Source organism: Salvelinus fontinalis, chromosome 33 (assembly GCF_029448725.1).
Source record: "Salvelinus fontinalis isolate EN_2023a chromosome 33, ASM2944872v1, whole genome shotgun sequence".
Lineage (NCBI taxonomy): Eukaryota > Metazoa > Chordata > Actinopteri > Salmoniformes > Salmonidae > Salvelinus > Salvelinus fontinalis.
In genome coordinates, this window is record NC_074697.1 from 47,412,406 (window position 1) to 47,433,983 (window position 21,578).

The 21,578-nt window shown below is 41.8% G+C and overlaps 1 protein-coding gene across 4 annotated transcripts in view; it reads left to right on the forward strand.

Moving 5' to 3' along the window:
- LOC129832430 (cell surface glycoprotein MUC18-like) overlaps positions 1-21,578 on the forward strand; it is a 68,389-nt gene that overhangs the window by 37,096 nt on the left and 9,715 nt on the right. For 3 of the 4 annotated variants that reach the window (XM_055896487.1, XM_055896485.1, XM_055896488.1), the window contains exons 2-9: positions 18,191-18,318; positions 18,681-18,912; positions 19,028-19,098; positions 19,339-19,426; positions 19,963-20,142; positions 20,505-20,632; positions 20,808-20,943; positions 21,287-21,402. In XM_055896487.1, coding sequence (XP_055752462.1) covers positions 18,191-18,318; positions 18,681-18,912; positions 19,028-19,098; positions 19,339-19,426; positions 19,963-20,142; positions 20,505-20,632; positions 20,808-20,943; positions 21,287-21,402 — 1,079 coding nt within the window. The remainder of the gene's footprint in view (positions 1-18,190; positions 18,319-18,680; positions 18,913-19,027; positions 19,099-19,338; positions 19,427-19,962; positions 20,143-20,504; positions 20,633-20,807; positions 20,944-21,286; positions 21,403-21,578) is intronic. The other variant, XM_055896486.1, reaches the window with a different exon arrangement.

A 21,578-nucleotide genomic window follows, 5' to 3' on the forward strand; every position in this document is an offset into this window, starting at 1 on the left:
CCAGACAGTGTTCTTCTCTCTGGCCGTACTGTGCAGTTGCCATTAGCCGACTGTAACTCTGTTCGGACAGTGTGCAAATGTACAAGATCATATCACGATTATGTGTTGTATGGCGCCTCCTTATAGAGCTGGATTATTGGGTGAGGTCATTTAAATCTTAGCATCTTTCATAAAGAAGCACATTAAATAAATACACAGTGGACAGTACAGTATTTTAATCTATCTTTGCAGTAGCTCTTCATTATAGCTACTGTATGCTTTGGAGATTCAGGCTGCATCACATCCGGCTGTGATTGGGAGCCCCATAGGGCGGCGCACAATTGGCCCAACATCGTCCGGGTTTGGCCCGGGGTAGGCCGTCATTGTAAATAAGAAATATTTGTTCTTGCCTAGTTAAACAAAGGTTAAATAAAAAAAGAAAATAACAATTTGAAGGATGGGACACCATTTAGCTAATCTAAGATGCTCTAAAGCATAAAATGTTCAACCCTTATAAGTCTATTGACAAACCCATGCGTCACTCTAAGTATCATAATAAAAAAATCCCCATCAAAATCGGTCAGTTTAAGCTAGAGATATCAGGCTGCATCTCAATCCACCGCCTCCGCCTATGGCTTCCGCATCTGCGGTGGAAGGTGGCCAAGCTACAGGCGTGTTTGTCAGTCCATGAGACATGCCGAAAACCGGTCTTCTTACGAAAACGTCTGTAGGGTCCTAACACAATGGTGTTCTCCGTTTTGCTCTACGACCCCCACAAGTGTCAAGGGACTCGTCTAAATGTAACCCATACAAAAACGAATGGAAGTGTGGAGGTAGGTTTGTGGCAACAAAAATAAGGGGTTAAATATGTGTAAAAAAACGACAAAATTTCCTGAGATTTCTTATATCTCTTAGATATAGGACAGGCACTTCAAAGTCTTATTCATGTATTTTTTGGGCCATTTATGAACGTGATATTCTTTTTTTTTTAATTCTTTTTTTTATCCCATTTTCTCCCCAATTTTCGTGGTATCCAATCGCTAGTAATTACTACCTTGTCTCCTCGCTACAACTCCCGTACGGGCACGGGAGAGACGAAGGTCGAAAGCCATGCGTCCTCCGAAGCACAACCCAACCAGCCGTACTGCTTCTTTAACACAGCGCGCCTCCAACCCGGAAGCCAGCCACACCAATGTGTCGGAGGAAACACCGTGCACCTGGCTCCCTTGATTAGTACGCACTGCGCCCGGCCCGCCACAGGAGTCGCTGGAGCGCGATGCGACAAGGATATCCCTACCGGCCAAACCCTCCCTACCCCGGACGACGCTATGCCAATTGTGCGTCGCCCCACGGACCTCCCGGTCGCGGCCGGCTGCGACAGAGCCTGGGCGCGAACCCAGAGACTCTGGTGGCGCAGTTAGCACTGCGATGCAGTGCCCTAGACCACTGCGCCACCCGGGAGGCCCTATGAACGTGATATTCAATGCGTTTCTAAGGGCTATAGTAGTAAGGCTCAATATTCTATATATGTTTAGATAAAAAAATGTTATATGTTTAGATAAAAAAATAGTTTGATACCCAAAGGAGTCCTAAAATTCACAGTTAAATAGCCAAATGATCCATGGTATGACTATCTTAAAATAACGATATATGTTAACTTAGTCCCCCCCTTAGACTTTTAGATTAAGAGTACTTTCAAACTGTGAAATTGACGATGACAAGAAATAGTCTTGTTAGTTCAGAATTGCTACAGATAACTTGAAGCACATTGGGAAAAAGCTCCTGCATTCTCTTGTCAGCCTGCCTGCATGTAAATCATTTGAAGTTTCTTCTCTTCTTCCATTGTTATGGGCTGTGTCCCAAATGGCAACCCTTTTCCCTATATAGTGCACTACATTTGACAGGGGCCCGTAGGGTGCCTTGGGACGCAGCCAGGGTGTTCCAGAGCTCCATTGAGCCTCTGCCCAGACCAGCCAAGGGCACCGACTGGCAGACATTACACAGACAGGCTTATTGAGAAGTACTTGGCTGGGGCTCATCCAGTTTTCCCCTCAGGCCTGGTTTCTAGAGGTGTGTCACTGTTAACATGTATTTTATTGTACATTTTTTAGGACTGCATTGAATCACGACCGTCTAGTATTTGCGGGACCCATTTTCCTAAACAATGTATCCAGTATTTGTTTTGCGTTGCTCAGAGATGGTGTTGAGATGGTTCTGTGATTATTGTGAGTACAGTAAAGGTCCTCCTTGTTTCATTCAGTCCTTTACCTAATAGTGTTACTCTGCCAAAGAGACCCACTTTCAGTCAACTAATGTTATTACTGAAGTGAATTCTTTAGAACAACCCTTACATTGCCGACGACTTGCAGGACTAGCACACCGAGATGAAATAAACACTAGTTTTAACGTCACCATAATGTACCAATTCATTGCTCTGATGCGACACATACTTTTAGCAGGGAACAGCTCTTGAGGTAAAATTAGCTCCAAAATAAAGGTGATTTTGTTTTATCTCCACATCAAGGCTTTTTTTCACTGCGTGGATATCGAATGCCTTTAAAACAGGGATCATTAACTAGATTCAGCCGCGGGAGGATTTTTTCTTGAGCGGATGGTCGGGGGACTGGAACAAATCATTAGTCAACTGCAAATTGATAGCAAGAAGCCCAAACAGATATTATATTTTGCTAAAACATAATCATTTCAAACCTTGCTTACATTTGTATACAATGTATTACGTGTGGGAATACTTGGGAATAGTTTTCCAAAATTAAAATCACTTGGAGCTGATTTCCTGGTGTTTTTACAATCTTTTATGTCTAACAATGATTAAAAAAATAAAATGTAATAAAAATAAAATAAAAATCAGATCACCTGCTGGGGAACCCTGCTTTAAAATATTACTCATGGGGGCCTTCTGTGTCCCACAGGGTGAACTGTATCTTTTCTGGCACACTCAGCCCCTTGTATAGTACTGTGTACTACCTGGCATTGATTCACGCCACTTTCAAGGTACACCAAAAAAGGAGAGAGCCGCTCTTGAATACTTCATCATGTTGGCTCGGCCTGCATGGGCATATTGCTTCCAGAGGTGGCTATCTTTAGATCTGCCACTGAGAGAGAGAGAGAGAGAGTTCCAGCATACATTTCATACTTCAGAAGGCATGTCATGGGATTCGCTCTGTCGTCACAATGAAGGCGGCACGAAAATAATATTGTCCCTACTGGCCTTTCCCATACTTCTGAGTTATTTTAGCCTTTTCTTGAGTACACAAATCCTTTTGGAGGCCACATTTTTCAAAATGTGGGAAGTAGGATGGAAGGGGAAATTTGTACCACAATGTGACAGGGCATAAGGCGGGAACCCACTGAGTTTGCAGTTAAAACGCAGCTGTGAGATGGCGTCCATTTTGTTATGATTTCACTTATATCATCCCACATAATGTCAGAAGTCATGTATAACTCAAACTGTTATGCATAGGGTATGCAAACTGAGTGTTGGAGTGTGTGCGTGGAGGAGAGCAACAGGTTTCCAAGTTATCAAAGCAGGAGAACACAGTGAACTCTCGTTGGTGTTCATCTTTTGATGCAATACCAAAGAAAGAACAAATATTTAAGGAGTGATTAGGCCAGTGATTCTGCTGAATCTGCAGTCGTAGTCTTCAGTCTCTTCACAGTGGGAGCCAGAGAACGTTCTAGACGGGGCCGTGTTCAGTAGGGTGCACTGTAGAAACTGTAACCTTCTTGGACAGGTTCAGGTAGTACCTCCCTGTTTCACAACCTTTCTCCCTATGGAATTCAAGACAACATCCAGATGGACCAATAGAAGAGAAGAGGAGTGTTGAGGTAAAAAAAAATCCAGCCTGAGGTGATTTTAGGAACAGGTGTGCTACTGAAAGAGTACGAAGGGATCGGATTCACTGAGAAAAAAATGTTCTGTTGCGTGTGTGGTCCCATTTCTCCATCTTATGTTTACTTTCTGCTCATCCTCCTACTCCTCTAACTTATAAATCATTGGACTGTAACGGTATGTTGACTGGGGCATTAGACGACGGCCCAGGGGAAAGGATTTGGTTCATGGATGATCAGGCAGCCGCCGTTTGCTTTTGGCATGGGAATGTGCCTATTGCAGCTGCCCATGTCAGTACTATCTCTCAGCATGTAAAGTTTCACCTGAATCACAGCCTCTTCCGGGACTAGCTAGCTACTGTAGCTAACTAAGCACAGTGAAGTTGGAGTTAGCCTTTCTAATGCTAGCTGGCTAACAGCTAACTCAGCAGGAGCCATGGCAGGTCTGATGAGTTGGAGCTCAGCCATAACGCTAGCATTGACACATAAAAATTGCTCTGTGATGTCTTTGACCCTTTGTGTCTCCCTGTTTTGTTTGTATTTTTTAGGGTTTCTTGTTGGAATTTATTCTGTAGCCACTATGTATTGGTTTACTCATGGTCCAAGGCCAAGGGATTCGCCTGTTAGCCATGCCTTATTCAGGCAGCGTCCACATTATTGTTGAACACATCATTTAACACATTTGTTCCAACTTGTTGGAATTTAATGCAAAGTACAGACATTTACAGAACTACCGCCATTGCAATAATTGTTCAACATGGTATTTCAGTTTTGGACATTAAAAGTAGCATGTTATACGGTACTGCATATGTATCAAAGGGAACCCAGTCGTCCCACTGGTGAAATGTGGGTCGTTATTCTTCACATCAGTGCTAATGATATACAGTATGTATGTGTTTTTAAGTTCTCGGTTGTCTATAGCAGGGTTTCCCAAACTCAGTCCTGGGGCCCTAGCACTACACAGCTGATTCAAATAATCCAAGCTTGATGATGAGTTGGTTATTCGAATCAGCTGTGTAGGGCTAGGGCAAAAACCAAAACGTGCACCCAGGGGGGGCCTAGGACCGAGTTTGGGAAACCCTAGTCTGTAGCTAGTAGTGAGACATGTTTTTCAGTTGCTCCTCTGATAAGAAGTGCTGTCACCCTGCTGTTGCTATTCAAAACCTAGCAGGAAGTTGTAAATAAAATGCTCTGGGGTGAAGTTTCCACTAGGTACAGATCAAGGATCAACTTACCCTCCCCAATCCTACATTTACCCATTGGTGGGAAAAATCCTACATTTATTTAACAGCAGTGTCTAGGGGGTAACTACACTCTGCTCTTAATAAAAACAGACTCCCAAAAGAGGATATTGAAAGTTAATGAGCCGGGCAATAATTAGGGGACGGCCAAGTCCTGGTGTCCTAGTGTCTGATGCTTCATAGTGGGCTTCTTCTCATTCGCTCTGAAGCACGCACGGTCTAGTCACAAAGCATATTTGATGATAAGACTTTTAACATGTTCTGTGTGTGCAGACGTGCTTGACTGCAAATTGTATTGCCTGTGTAGTGTAACTTCTGAGGATCAGTGTTTTTGACGGATAAAAGGGCATTTGATGGATCTGATGATAAAAGGGGAACTCTTTCTTTGGTGCCTGTTAGAACAGACAGAGGGTAAAGCAGCAGAACTCGTTTGATTGATGAGCTCTTGACAAGGCTCTCATATTTACGTCTTTGGGAACGCCTCAGAGAGAGATTCCTCTCTTAAGGATTTTAAGACCTCTAGTAAGGCAACAGGGGGAACTAGTGGTACACAACATAGCAAGGCGGCAACACATGACAACACAACATGGTAGCAACACAACATGGCCGCGGCACAAAACATTATTGGGCACAGACAACAGCACAAAGGGCAAGAAGGTAGAGACAACAATACATCACGCAAAGCAGCCACAACTGTCAGTAAGAGTGTCCATGATTGAGTCTTTGAATGAAGAGATTGAGACAAAACTGTCCAATTTGAGTGTTGGTCGCAGCTCGTTCCAGTCGCTAGCTGCAGCGAACTGAAAAGACGAACAACTCAGGGATGTGTGTGTTTTGGGGACCTTGAACAGAATGTGACTGGCAGAACGGGTGTTGTATGTGGAGGATGAGGGCTGCAGTAGATATCTCAGATATGGGGGAGTGAGGCCTAAGAGGGTTTTATAAATAAGCATCAACCAGTGGGTCTTGCGACGGGTATACAGAGATGACCAGTTTACAGAGGAGTATAGAGTGCAGTGATGTGTCCTATAAGGAGCATTGGTGGATAATCTGATGGCCCAATGGTAAAGAACATCTAGCCGCTCGAAAGCACCCTTACCTTTACCTGTTAATTTGGCAGCTGGGATGAAAGGAGCGATTACGATAGAGGAAACAAAGTCTAGATTTAACTTTAGCCTGCAGCTTTGATATGTGCTGAGAGAGGGACAGTGTACCATCTAGCCATACTCCCAAGTACTTGTATGAGGTGACTACCTCAAGCTGTAAACCCTCAGAGATAGTAATCACACCTGTGGGGAGATGGGAATTCTTCTTACCAAACCACATGACCTTTGTTTTGGAGGTGTTCAGAACAAGGTTAAGGGCAGAGAAAACTTGTTGGACACTAAGAAAGCTTTGTTGTAGAGCGTTTAACACAAAATCTGGGGAGAGGCCAGCTGAGTATAAGACTGTATCATCTGCATGTAAATGGATGAGAGTGCTTCCTACTACCTGAGCTATGTTGTTGATGTAAATTGAGCAGAGCGTGGGGCCTAGGGCCGAGCCTTGGTGTACTCCCTTGGGGACAGGCAATGGCTGAGACAGCAGATTTTCTGACTTTATACCCTGCACTCTTTGAGAGAGGTAGTTAGAAAACCAGGTCAAAGACCCTTCAGAGACACCAATACTCCTTAGCCGGCCCACGAGAATGGAATGGTCTACCGTATCAAAAGCTATGGCAAAGTCAATAAAAAAAGAGCACAACATTGCTTAGAGTCAAGGGCAATGTTGACATCATTGAGGACCTTTAAGGTTGCAGTGACACATCCATAACCTGAGTGGGAACCAGATTGCATACCAGAGAGAATACTATAGACATCAAGAAAGCCAGTCAGTTGATTATTGACACGTTTTTCCAACACTTTTGATAAACAGGGAAAAGTAGAAATAGGCATATAACAGTTAGGGTCAGCTTGATCTCCCCCTATAAATAAAGGACGAACCGTGGCTGCCTTCCAAGCAATTGGAACCTCCCCCAGAGAGGAGAGACAGGTTAAAAAGGTCAGAGATAGGCTTGGCGATGATAGGGGCTGCAACCTTAAAGAAGAAAGGGTCTAAACCATCTGACCCAGATGTTGTTTTGGTGTCAAGTTAAAGGAGCTCCTTTAAGCAACTCGGACTCATTGACCGCCTACAGTGAGAAACTTTGTAGCGGGGCAGGGGAAAAAAGAGGGAGGATCATCGGGGCTAGTTGCATTAGAAGGGGTAGGAGATGTTGGAAGGCCAAGAATGCATGGCTAAGTCAAATAGGAATCCCGACTTAATGAAGTGGCGATTAAAGAGCTCAGCCATGTGGTTCTTGTCAGTAACAACCACATCATCAACATTAAGGGACATGGACAGCTGTGAGGAGGGTTTATATGGCGTTGTTATTCTTAGAGGTGACAGCGATGTCATTGAACTGTCATTATGAACAATGAGTGGTGTTTATAAGTATGTATGGAAACACATATCGTGCAGTGAGCAGATTCTATAACAAACATGCATGGGGAAAATTATAAGTATGCATTGAATAGCTGCGTTCTACCCTCCTGGATTGTAAACTGTACTGTTCATCCGAGCTAATCATTTTAGCTTTGTGAAAAGTCAATTTACAGAAAACCATGTTAGAGCCCACTATAAATAAAATAAAAAAGATGTATTTTTAGTGGGAAGAATCCACAGCTGATATCGAAAAATTATAAAGAAGATTTAGATTTGGCCCTAATCTTGTTTAGAACAGATTAATCTAGCGAGTCAGACTTTATAGCTACAAACTATTCAGAGACACACTCGCCTGACTGTGAGATCAAGAGTAGATTAAATACATTGTAGGCATTATTTATGTACGTTATGTAAACAAACTTTGTTTCAGGGTTGATTGGTGAGGACATGCTTCATTTAAGGGTGGTTGTTGGTTGGGGGTCTGAGCACAGATGTAAATCCACTGACCCACCCTCCCCTCACAGGGATTTGTGCCCCTCCATAGCCCCCCAAGCCAGACGACAGGGATGAGCAGTCTTGTCCGGAGCGCTCCCTTCACCGTCACCCAGAGGGGTGGAGATGTCAAAGAACCAGATGGTGCTTTGATCTCAGGTCTCTCAGTTCGGAAAGCACATGGACAGCCTCCTTAATGATTTCGTTAAAATCATCAGTAGCAACATTAATTGAATCCCAAAGATGACTGCTGAGACTCTGAATGTATGTAATTAACAATGAAGGTCGTCAGCTAGTGTGGTTGAAACCCAGATATCCTGTCGAGGTCCAGTGGTTGAAGCGGATGAGGTGGGGAGATAAAGTATATGAAAAGATAAGAAGTGGTGTGTGTGTGTGAGTGCCCCACACCTGCTTCCCATCTCTCCAGCAGCTGCTGGCTTGGCCTAAAGCCAGGCTAGCTAGACCGACAGACAGAGGGAGGGAGGCAGGTAGGGCACAGTGTGCCAAGTGTCCCTCCATCCATCGCTTTGAGTCAAAACACATTCCAGTCTTTGAAAAGCCAGTGCCGTATCTCATCTACCTGTCTGGAGACTTCTGTTTTTCTGGGCTGCAGGTTATGGGGGGAAAAAGGAAAGCTTTATAGTATGTGAAATTTCTAAAATAGTACTCAGAATGCATCATCTGATGCGTGATTGTGCAATTAATCTGATTACTAGAACAAATGGCGAAATGAGTATGCAGTTTAAGTATGTATTCGGACATGGTCAGGGAGTGTGCACCAGCGTATGTGCTGTTTGTGTGGTTGCTTGTGCGCGTGTTTGCGTAGCAGCTGGTTGGCTGATTGGGTTCAGATGGGCGAGAGACAGAGAGAGAGAGATTTTTGAGGTTGGTTTTCACATTAAATGCACCATGCATTATGTGGGTTGAATGCTGTAACAACACAGAATAAAACAATTAATCAGTCCCATGATGGTAGTGACTGCCCATTACTGCTTATCACTTATTAACCCTCATTTATTCACATTACTTTACTTGAATAAAATATGTTGTTGTATATATTTGTTTTATTTGTCTTCAAAGTCATCATCTCATCTCTATAGAGCTGCTGCCTATGCTGTCTGACAAAATCACTATTTTGTAGTTCTTCAAAGTAAATAAGGTATACTTTTATGACTACTGAATACCAACTATAAATAACTTGGATCACTTAGTTTCCCAAACTTGGTCCTGGGCACGATTAGTTGTTTGCCCTAGCACTACACAGCTGATTCAAATAACCAACTCATCATCAAGCTATGATTATTTGAATCAGCCGTGTAGTGCTAGGGCAAAAACCAAAACATGCACCCAGAGGGGGCCCCAGGACTGAGTTTGGGAAACCCTGACCTTGATCATGTATTTTCAGGTAGAGTTACTGTACCTCATGAAGCAACAGCTGCTCTCTATATCACGATTGCACACTCTTCTCTCTTCCGTAGCAGGTGTAAAATAAACACAGACCGGACAAGTGATGCGCAATGGATTATGGTCATTGTAGTTAATTACCACGTTTTATGCGCTACACTATGTTGAATATTGGCCTGTTGGAAACTACAACTCCCTACTATATCGCACAGTTCAGGTTGGATCTGATTTATCTCTAGAGAACTGTGCGATGTGCACATTGAGCTCACAGAAAAAAAAACGAACCAAATGGAATTTAAATAATTGAAAGTATGTCCTCAATTAGTTGTTTAAAACTTCTTATGGCTGGGGGCAGTATTGAGTAGCTTGGATGAATAAGGTGCCCAGAGTAAACTGCCTGCTACTCAGGCCCAGAAGCTATGATATGCACATTAGAAAACACTCTGAAGTTTCTAAAACTGTTTGAATGATGTCTGTGAGTATAACAGAACTCATATGGCAGGCAAAAACCTGAGACAAAATCCAACCAGGAAGTGGGAAATCTGAGGTTTGTAGGTTTGCCTATCCAATATACAGTGTCTATGGGGTCATATTGCACTTCCTAAGGCTTCCACTAGATGCCAACAGTCTTTAGAACCTTGTTTGATGCTTCTACTGTGAAGGATGAGGGAATGAGAGCTGATTGAGTCATGGGTCTGGCAGAGTGCCACGAGCTCACTCAGGCGTGCCCCCGTGAGAGGTAGCTGCGTTCCTTTTCATTTCTAAAGACAAAGGAATTCTCCGGTTGAAACATTATTGAAGATTTATGTTAAAAACATCCTAAAGATTGATTCTATACATCGTTTGACATGTTTCTACGAACTGTAATGGATTTTCTTTACTTTTCGTCTGGCCTGCGCGTCATAAATTTGGATTTTTTAACTAAATGCGCGAACAAAAAGGAGATATTTGGACATAAATTATGGACTTTATCGAACAAAACAAACATTTATTGTGGAACTGGGATTCCTGGGAGTGCATTCTGATGAAGATCATCAAAGTTTATAATGCTATTTCTGACTTCTGTTGACTCCACAACATGGCGGGTACCTGTATGGCTTGTTTTTGTGTCTAAGTGCCGTACTCAGATTATTGCATGGTGTGCTTTTTCCGTAAAGTTTTTTTTAAATCTGACGCAGCGGTTGCATTAAGGAGAAGTTTACCTAAAGTTCCATGTAAAACAATTGTATCTTTTATCAATGTTTATTATGAGTATTTCTGTAAATTGATGTGGCTCTCTGCAAAATCACCGGATGTTTTGGAGGCAAAACATTACTGAACATAACGCGCCAATGTAAACTAAGATTTTTGGATATAAATATGAACTTTATCGAACAAAACATACATGTAGTGTGTAACATGAAGTCCTATGAGTGTCATCTGATGAAGATCAAAGGTTAGTGATTAATTTTATCTCTATTTCTGCTTTTTGTGACTCCTCTTTGGCTGGAAAAATGGCTGTGTTTTTCTGTGACTAGGTACTGACCTAACATAATCAGATGGTGTGCTTTCGCCGTAAAGCCTTTTTGAAATCGGACGCTGTGGTGGGATTAACAACAAGTTTATCTTTAAAATGGTGTATAATACTTGTATGTTTGAGGAATTTCAATTATGAGATTTCTGTTGTTTGAATTTGGCGCACTGCACTTTCACTGGCTGTTGTCAAGTCGATCCCATTAACGGGATCTCAACCGTAAGAAGTTCAAAACCAAAAAATAACCTATATTCCTGGTTAATTGCTCAGCACTAGGTGTTTGCAGGCAGGAGTTATGTCTACAAAGACATCAAAGTCTGGTGTGCAGGTATACAAAATGTTTGATATAATATGGCCTGAAAAAGAGAGCTCTCCCTTTACATGTCTTTGAAAGGAGAAACAATAATGAAGAATTAACCTGAAAATGCTTGTCTGTGTTGTCTGGTGTAATTACGCCATGCTTTGTTGGCAAGCCCACGGGTCTCACATGATTGAGCATGGACAGCTGGAACACTTCCATGCAAGGTGGGGACACCTTCTGTCCTCACTTGAACTAACAACAGTGACTTCCTTGTTAGTGAACTGTAAGGAAACTCCTTTAAAATCTCTTGTCTTCTGTCAGAGAGCATGTCAACACCTAGACATAATCAGAGTTGTTGTCAGCCCGCTCCAGACGTGTGTCTCAGACTCGTTTGTGCTAATTAGACTCAATTATGATGTTCAAGGTGGTTGATTCTTAGGTATGCTGGCAACTGTCTCCAGCCAAAGTCTGACTGTGGCCAACAATGCTGTGTTTGAAACCACGTTTTTTTCTTCAAAAACATTCATGAAACATTTTTAAAAAGACATTCTTCATGTGTCCAGTCTAATCTACTAGGTAATCACATTCTAAAAACCTTCAAAGCGTCATGTCACAATGATGAAAGTATGTTTTCAACACCTGATATCAAGCATTTTGTTTATTTGCGAGATAATGCTATACCATGTGATTATTATCTACCATGTTAGGTAAGATAATGCCTGCATTCACAAAGCCTTTATAAGGGCAACATGAGGTTTTAAAGTATCTCTTCTGCACGTGAAGGTACTCACCTCACATGTACACAATGTGGGGACAAGGGGAACGGCTCCTCTCACATTCTGGCCTCCCGAACATCAGTAACTTGTTATAAATCTCAGTACAGAGACCAATGTCAATCCCCCCACACAGTGCTTGTCTTGAGCAGGAGCTTACCGGAGCTGAGTACCGGCACTTAAAATGTTCTACTGCTTGAGTTCCTGTTCCTCTTATAGAATATTAGCTCCTGCACCTTAATATAAACAGTACCGGCAGCCACACTGAGTACCAGCACCTATTTCAGTCCAAGTCAAGCACTGGACACACACATACACACAAAGTGTTAAACAAATCAAAATATATTTATCATGATTCACGCAGTCTCCTCTGAAAAGTTGATGTTGAGATGTGTCCATTATTTGAATCTGAGGTGCAGTTAACTCTAATGAACTTATCCTCTGCAGCAGAGGTAACTCTGTGTCTTCCATTCCTGTGGCGGTCCCTGTGGCGGTCCTCACGAGACCCAGTTTCATCATAGCGCTTGATGGTTTTTGCGACTGCACTTGAAGAAACTTTCAAAGTTCTTGACATTTTCCGGATATGACTATCCTTCATGTGTTAAAGTAATGATGGACTGTCGTTTCTCTTTGCTTATTTGAGCTGTTCTTGCCATAATATGGACTTGGTCTTTCACCAAATAGTGATATCTTCTGTATACCACCCCTAGCATGTCACAACACAACTGATTGGCTCAAACGCATTAAGAAGGAAAGAAATCCCACAAATTAACTTTTAACAAGGCACACCTGTTAATTTAAATGCATTCCAGGTGATTACCTCATGAAGGTGGCTGAGAGAATGCCAAGTGTGCAAAGCTGTCATCAAGGAAAAGGGTGGATAAGTCATCAGTGCGCAACAGAATATGGTACTGTCTACACTCGGTTTGTTGTTTATATTAAAAAAAGTTCATTAAAAGCGATTTTAATCAGAACTAAAGTTTTGTAGTTAAGGATTCTACGACGCGGTTAGCCTTTACGGCTAGGACTGCAAGTTTGTGTAAAAATGTTTTGTGTGGATTCCGTGAGTGCTAGCTGGCTGTACTACAGACACCTGTCATCGTCGTGGGGAAGACTCATTGTTATCTGTTCGTAAAACAACTGGTTGCAGTAAAGAGCCAACCTGGATACTAAGGAGATCCTGAGGGAAATCGACGAGTACCAACAGCTTTACGCTATGGAGGAACAACATACTACATCATGGAAAGATCCAACTACCTCACAAAATAACTTTAACCCCCCCCAAAAAGGAAAAACCGATTCATCTACAGACATGAACGATTTACTTACCGTTGAAGTAGAGGCTAGTGCTGTGGCTGGAATCCATGTATCACTGGAAAAGTTGTGTGAGGAGGTAGCAGGCCTGAGGGGGAGTTTGGAGTTTAGCCAGAGTGAAATCCTCACTCTCCAAACAGAAAACAAGGCACTCACAGCCAAGGTAAAAATCCACGATTCCAACATGGATCGTCTACTCAGGGAAAACAGGGTAATGAAAGAGTCAATATCATACACCTACTCAGATTTACTACACACATAATATCTTGTCTCAATGTTCTAACATCAAACAGGCAAACAGGCAAGGGAATGAAACAAATATCGCTAGAACCTATTTCTTGAATTCTAAATATCAGCAATTTGAAAGCTCTATTTTGACCGTCATACCTGATGGTAGTAACTTTACAAGCACTAATTATGGTCAATTTAGACTGAGAATAGTAGTATCTAGTTATGGTAAGGGGATAAATATTTATAGCCAGTTATAATTGTAACGTTTTAGCAGATTATAAAAAAGTCTTTACATGGCTAAAAGAAAAGGAATATAACATATATTGTTTACAGGAAACTCATTCTACATCCTTTGATGAAGTTGTGTGGAAATAGGAATGGGGTGGTGAAATAATTTTCTGTCATGGACAAAGGAACTCAAAAGGTATGATGATATTACTTAACATACATTTCGATCTGAGTGTGCAAATAGTCAGGAATGATTCGCAAGGAAGGTGGATCTTTTGAATATGAAAGTGGACGAAAAAGTGATTTGGCTCATAAATATGGGCAAAATCAGGATGATCCATACTTCTTCGAAAACATTTATACCAATTTATTGAACTTACAGGCAACAAAATGATCAAATCATTATGGTAGGAGACTATAACACAGTGTTAAGTACCTCAATGGACTGTAAAGGTAATCACTCTACAAACTATCATCACCGTGCCCTTAAGGAAATCACAAATATTATGGACACATTAGAAATAGTGGATATTTGGAGACTAAAAAACACAGACCTAGAAAGTCTTGACTACTTTCTTGTCGCTTTACATGGAGGAGACTTAATCAAGCTAGTCGTCTTGACTACTTTCTTGTCTCTTTCTCTCTTACATGGAAGAAACTTAATCAATAATGTAAAACCTAGTGTACAATATTACGTATTGGACTTTTATTTTTTATATAACTTTTATTACCCTGCAGTTTACCTATAAAATGGGCTGATAGTGAAGTAGACATACTTGGTATTCATATCACAAAAGATATAAATATGCTCTCCACAATGAATTTCAATCGAAAACTTGTAAAAATAGACAAGATCCTGCAACCATGGAGAGGTAAATACCTGTCTATTTGTGGAAAAATTGCCCTGATTAACTCCTTTGTCATAACATATCTCAGTTTACTCACTTACTTATGGCACTGTCTACTCCTGATGATCTGTTTTTCAAATCATATGAGCAAAAAATATTCAGCTTTATCTGGGACGCTAAACCAGACAAAATAAAACGTGCCTATCTATATAATGCATTTGAATTGGGTGGGTTGAGATTGTTAAATATAAAAGCACTAAACCTCTCTCTAAAATCTTCACTTATTCAAAAGTTTTACTTGAACCCTAAATGGTTCTCAAGTAGATTACTAAGAAAAGCTCATCCATTGTTTAAAAATCATTTTTGCCTTTGTGCAGATTGCAATGTCTCATTTTCGATTAATTGAAAATGATACTTTTAAAAAAGGATAATTTTCGATTAATTGACAATGATACTTTAAAAAAAAGTATCTCTCTTTTTCAAACAAGCATTGCAGAGCTGGCTACAATTTCAATTTCATCCCCCTGTAAAGATAGAACAAATATTACAACAAATATTATGGCTGAACTCAAATGTGCTGGTTGATAAAATACCTGTATTTGTGGGAAAGATGTTTGAAAAGAGTATTTTGTTCTTAAATTATATTGTAAATTGGAATGGTAGAGCTATGTTCTTCATGGAGTTATCAGAATTGTACGGGAAGATCTGCTCAATCCAAGAGTACAACCAATTGATTACAGCATTACCCCAAAAATGGAGGAGGCAGGTGGCAGCGGGAGGAGGTAGGGAACTGGTCAGTCTGCCCAATATAAAGGATCAAAACTGGCAGAGGAATAAAAATAGCATAAATAGGAACGTATACCAGTTTATTTTGAGGACCAGGATGTTGACAACTGTGCCATACAGATTGCAAAATAGTTGGGAAGAGATTTTTGATGTACCGATTCCATGGTACAGGGTGTATGAGTTGATATATAAAACAACGCAAGATTCAAGACTTCGTGCTTTTCAGCTAAAATTATTAGATAGAATTCTTGCCACCAACAAAATGTTGAATATTTGGGGCATAAAATCATCGAAGCTCTGCAGATTTTGTTGTGAGGATACAGAATCAATAGACCAATTATTTTGGTATTGCCCTCAGGTAGCCTGTTTCTGGTTTTAGGTTCAGGAATGGGTGAAAATGCATAGCATTGATCTAAAATTGACCTTAGAAATAGTACTGTCACGTTTTTTGGCCTGGTGATAGATCTGTCAACGTGCCCTTGAGCATTGCATTGAGCCTGGATGCTTCTGTGTGTCGCTCTGAATATGAGTCTGTTGGATGACTGGTATGATGTAGTTGTTGAGCGGCTTCACTGCAAGTATATTGTATGTTTCGGATATTCAAAAATCAATAAAAAAGGAAAACTGAAAAATGTCAATAGTAGGATGGATTCTTTGACGATGTCCTCAGCTATTGTTTTCTGTGCTAGCTAGCTAACGTTACACCTAGAAAATTGAAATAAAATGTTCATATTTCATTTTAAAAAAATAAAAAAAGTGGCTTCTTTGAAGAATCTCAAATATAAAATATATTTTGATTTGTTTAACACTTTTTTAGTTAATACATGATTTCATATGTGTTATTTCGTAGTTTTGATGTCTTCACTACTATTCTACAATGTTGAAAATAGTAAAAATAAAGAAAAACCCTGGAATGAGTATGTGTCCAAACTTTTGACTGGTATTGTAAATAGAGAGGATAGCTTTAGAATTGGAGCATGATGACTGTAAACATGACCCCTTCAGAGTGAGTCAGCATTGGCCTGTTGTTCCGTTACTAATGCACAGGAAATATTTTTGTGGGGATACCTAATTGGATCACTGTACTAAGACTACATCCTTCTTCCTCCATTAGCCTCTGGCGGGTCCAGAGAAGCGTGTGTGTGTATGTTTATAGGACAGGACGGTGTTGAGATCAAAAGTACTCAGTGAGTGTTAATGTGCCCTCAATGTGAACTCACCTATTAAAGTGAAAATGAAGATACGCACACATACACACAGTGCATGTACGTAGACCATGCATCCAATAAGTCCCCCCCCCCCCCCCCCCCCACACACAAACACACACCCACACACTCTGTCCACATCAAAAAAAATCACACATGATTGACTTGCCACATTTCTTTCTCTTAACTCACAGCATGCTACTGAAAGTGACTTAACGCTGCATCTTGGCGGAAAAGTCTAAACGCACAGCAAGGGGTCATTACCAATCTCAATTTTTTTTTGTACTCTTCCTGGGGTCCACACAAAATATGAAACTTGACGTAATACAGAACATTATAAGACAATAATAGCTCAAGGACAGAACTACATCAATTTAAAAAAGGCACATGCAGCCTACATATCAATGCATACACACAAACTATTTAGGTCAAATAGGGGAGAGGCGTTGTGCCGTCAGGTATTGCTTTATCTGTTTTTTTAAACCAGGTTTGATTTTCATTTGAGCAATATGAGATGGAAGTTCCATGCAATAATGGCTCTATATAATACTGTACACTTTTTTGAAGACCCCTGGTGGCATGTCTGGTGGGGTAAGTGTGTGTGTCCGAGCTGTCTGTGTGTGAGTTAACTATGCAAACAATTTGGAATTTTCAACATGAATGTTTCTTATAAAACAAAGAAGAAAAATTCTAAATTCAAACTGGCAATGCTTTTCTTTCATTACTAGTTATTTTTATGCATGAGCACGATGGCTCACTGTCCGTTGTTGGCATTTCCTTTCGTACTAAGAAACTTTTCAATACACTTTCAAAACTTTCCAAAACAACAAAACAGAGCTCTCCCTCATTTCGTGTTCAACCGGAAGTGAAGTGTACTAGATTACGCTATAGGAAGGAGTCTGCTTTCATATTGTGTGTAAAGTTCATCATGTGTGTAAAGTGCATAATGTGTGTAAAGCGCATAATGGCCCTTCTGGCCTGTGTGTCCTCATACGATGCCTCACGCTGTGAGACGCTTGGAGGGGAAAACCGCTCATTCCTCTGTGAGAGAGACGAACACTGGCTCACTATGCTGTCTGTAAATTGAGTCTTTCTTCCCTCCTGAACAGTGACACACTGGAATGCAGCACATTAATATGACCATGGGTGGGCTTCCAGAATTCCTGTCATAGCCTATTTATTCTTTGACCATTATGAGCTTTGCGTTGCTTCTTTTCAGCTCCCACCACGTCGGGCCAGGCAGATGTGTGTGTGTGTGTGTGTGTGTGTGTGCGCATACATTCTTTAAAGTTGTGATATTACAAAAACAAAGAAGTTACTGCAAACAACTAACTGTTTTTTCCCGTCTGACATCATTGCACGTGTGTTAGAAGACAGCGGTGGGGCGGCCATCGGCGCAGTTTCCCCCTACTGCGGTTTCCATCGTTAATGTTGGCACATAAATGATTACTAAAGTATGATCAAAGCTACAAACTTTCACGTCATTGTGCAAAGTGGCTTTTAAACGTAACTGATTCTGCAGTCTGCCTGCAATGTAATTGATCTCAAACTCTGTCTCTACAGCAGCCTGGGCCAAGGTGGAGGTGAACATGGAGGACAGAGTGGAGGTGTTCCTTGGGGACACGGCCCAGATCACCTGCATGTTCACGGTCTCAGACAACCACGATGACGTCATTATCCAGTGGTACATGGTGAGTAGTCCCACACACAAATGCATACACATGGACAGACGCGCACACACACACGTTAGTCTGGTTGCCAAATCTAACTGTGTTAGCAGTTGGCTCAAGGACCAACAGATCTGACAACCAGGCTAACACATTCCTTCCATCTCAGATCCCCGTTTCACAAATGAACACATGCTCTCTTAGCTCTCTGGGCTGAGTCCTAACTTGAGATCCATGTGTACATTTATGCGACAGCTAACATTGATGTAAATGGGAGATTTTACACGGGCACAAAGATGTACTTTACGCCCATGGATCTCAAGCATCCGCCCCTCTGTCTCTGCCCTGTTTTCCAATTGACAATTAAATTCAACCTTCGATCGTAGATCACGAAGACCAACATCCGCTCGAGGATCTACTACGGAGACAAGAACATACAGGTAGTCGACCTTGACGGGCAGTTCACAGACAAGATCAGTGTGAACGGGATGGGGAAGAGCAGCGAGGTGGCGCTGACCATCAGGGACGTGGCGCTGGAGGATGAGCTAGAGTTCATCTGCCAAGTCAACGGAATGGCAGCGGGTAACATGGAGGGACGCACCATGCTCAAGGTGTTCGGTAAGAGTGTAATGCACCTATTGCTATGACCAGTTTCCTGGACCCAGGTTTAGCCTAGTCCTGAACTATCCTAGCTATCGCTCCCTATGTGATGTCATCCATTGTTCCTCTCTAGCGTCACCTGATCGTCCAAACATTGAGGGGGTGCACTCTGGGATCTCTGTCAGCAATACGAACCCATCTAAGGTAAAAACAAACAAACAAACACATTGTTAGCGATAGCTACGGTCAGTGAGGACTTCAGGGTATAGCATGTGGATAAGGTAAGGGCTTGTAACTTTTGAGGACTTGTAGCACTAACCATTTAGAGAAATGAAAATTAGGATGGTTTTATTGTATCAAATATTTCAAATGAAGCTTTTTATCCCCAAAATCGAGGAGAAAAGGGTTTACACACTGACCGTGTCATGTCATCTTTCACCACAGATAGGGAGCTGTGAGGCTAAGAATGGCTACCCCAGGCCTAACATCACTTGGTACCGTGACCAGAGCCCACTGCAGAACACACCAGGCGGTGAGTGCGACCGAGGCTTTGACCACAGTGTCCATAGACACCCTCTGACATTAGTGTCTACGCTAGGTGAAACAGAGTTGATAAAACAGCTCGCTATTCCACATCTGCTTCACGCACTTCCTGCTTTTTGGTGCTGGGCAACGTGACAATAATAAACACATTTAGAATGTAGTAAACATGCCTCGGACCTCATAAGGAACAAACATATTTTTTCTGTTGCCAAATATGAAAATCAGATTGACTTCAGTCAAGAATTTGACAGTGAACTTAAAGAACAAAGATCCACGATTACTATGACAGATCATGCCTGTTGGAAAAACAGATGTCTGTTTCATGTGCCTGAACATGAGATGCGGCTGTGGATTTGAGCGGAAAATATTCATTTAGAAAAACTGCATTTAAAAATAGAAAGTAAAAGGAAGCGATAGTAAACCACCCCATGTATGCAACCTGGCCAACCTGGGCACACATCAACATCTACACTTCTACAGCAACTCAAGTATCTCTGTTTTCCATATGTGCTGCATGTCTCACAGAGGTCAGTGTGGTGACCCGGGTCACTAAGGAGTCCAGTGGTCTGTACACTGTCCAGAGTGACCTTCACCTGAATGTGGTCAAGGAAGACAAGGATTCGTTCTTCTACTGCGAAGTCAGCTACCTCGTCCCTGGTGGAACCAAGATGACGGAGACCAACAAGATCAACATCACTGTCCACTGTGAGTCTACTGTGCACCCTCTTAATGTGTCCCCCCTCATATGGAGACAGTAGAAAACTATACACATGCACAGTCACAGACTTACACAAGTACATTGCCATCTCAAATCGTGTTCAGTCTCAACAAGAAGTATGAATCATAAATGCAAGCAACTATGCTACAGGGCAACATTTTTACTTTCTGACTGTTTGTGCTGTCGCCACATGTTCCTGTCCAGTTGTGAAGTCTCTCTTGTTTTGTGCCAAACTTGATATGGCCACAATTGCCGCTTTCCAGGTCATCTTTGTTAACAAGAACTAGGTCTTACATCTTGCTGACTTGCCTGGATAAATAAAGGTTAAATCAAATAAAAATCTCTTCAGATCCAACCACTTCTCTTGATGTGTGGGTGGAGTCACCAAAGGGGCGTGTCAAAGAAGGGGACACAGTTGAGGTTCATTGCCGTGCCAACGGGAATCCTCAACCACCCTTTACATTCATGCACAATATGGTAAGAAACCCATGCTTACTCCTAGTCCCATGTAAAAAAAAAAAAAATCTGTGTCTCCAACCATAAACAGAACTATATACATTTATTCATACGTTTACTGTAAGTGATGAATGAATGTCTGTGTTCATACACAACACTGTTGATGTGTGTTATAAATGCCACTCCCTCTCTGTAGCAAGAGCTGAAATCTGAGCTGAATGTATTGGTCCTGAAAGACGTGATGCGTCTAAGCAACGGCAACATCACGTGTACAGCACTGGACCTGGACACATATGAAGAAACCGTAGGGCACACAGAGCTCTTCGTTGACTGTGAGTGAGAAGTTCCTCTGGTACAATTTCTGGGACATTAGTCATTATTAGTAGCCCCAAAAGTTGTGACATGACCAGGATAGATTTAGGACCCTCGTTATAGTCTATGACTAGGGCCTAGAGTTATTCCATGGCTCCGGAAAAACTCCTGGCCTAGTTATTGCAGTAGTAGTGAAATGTAGTGTAATGTAGTGCAGTGGTTCTCAAACTGGTGGTCCCGCGAATGTGAAACTGCATGGGAACAATGTATACCATTGCCCCTTCGATCCGGTTGCTAACATTGGACTACTGTATATAGAGTAGTGTAGCAGTGTTCTTAACAGTGCATGTTATGTGTCGATAGATCTGGACCTGGCTGTATTGATTCCCAAAGACACCCACGTCATGGCTCGGGGAGAGGAGCTGATGGCCACCTGCAATGCCCTGTCCTCCCTGCCCACACACACTGAATGGTTCAAGGTAAATTACAGTACCTCAAAATTACAATGTGTGTGTGTGTGTGTGTGTAGAATGTGTGTTTTAGAGTGTGTGTGTATGCGTGTGTCTCTCTTCACTTTCCGCGTTCTGCCATGAGGTGTTGTTTTATCTGTTTTTGAAGTTTGATTTTCCTGCTCGCTTGAGTTACTTGGTGTGGA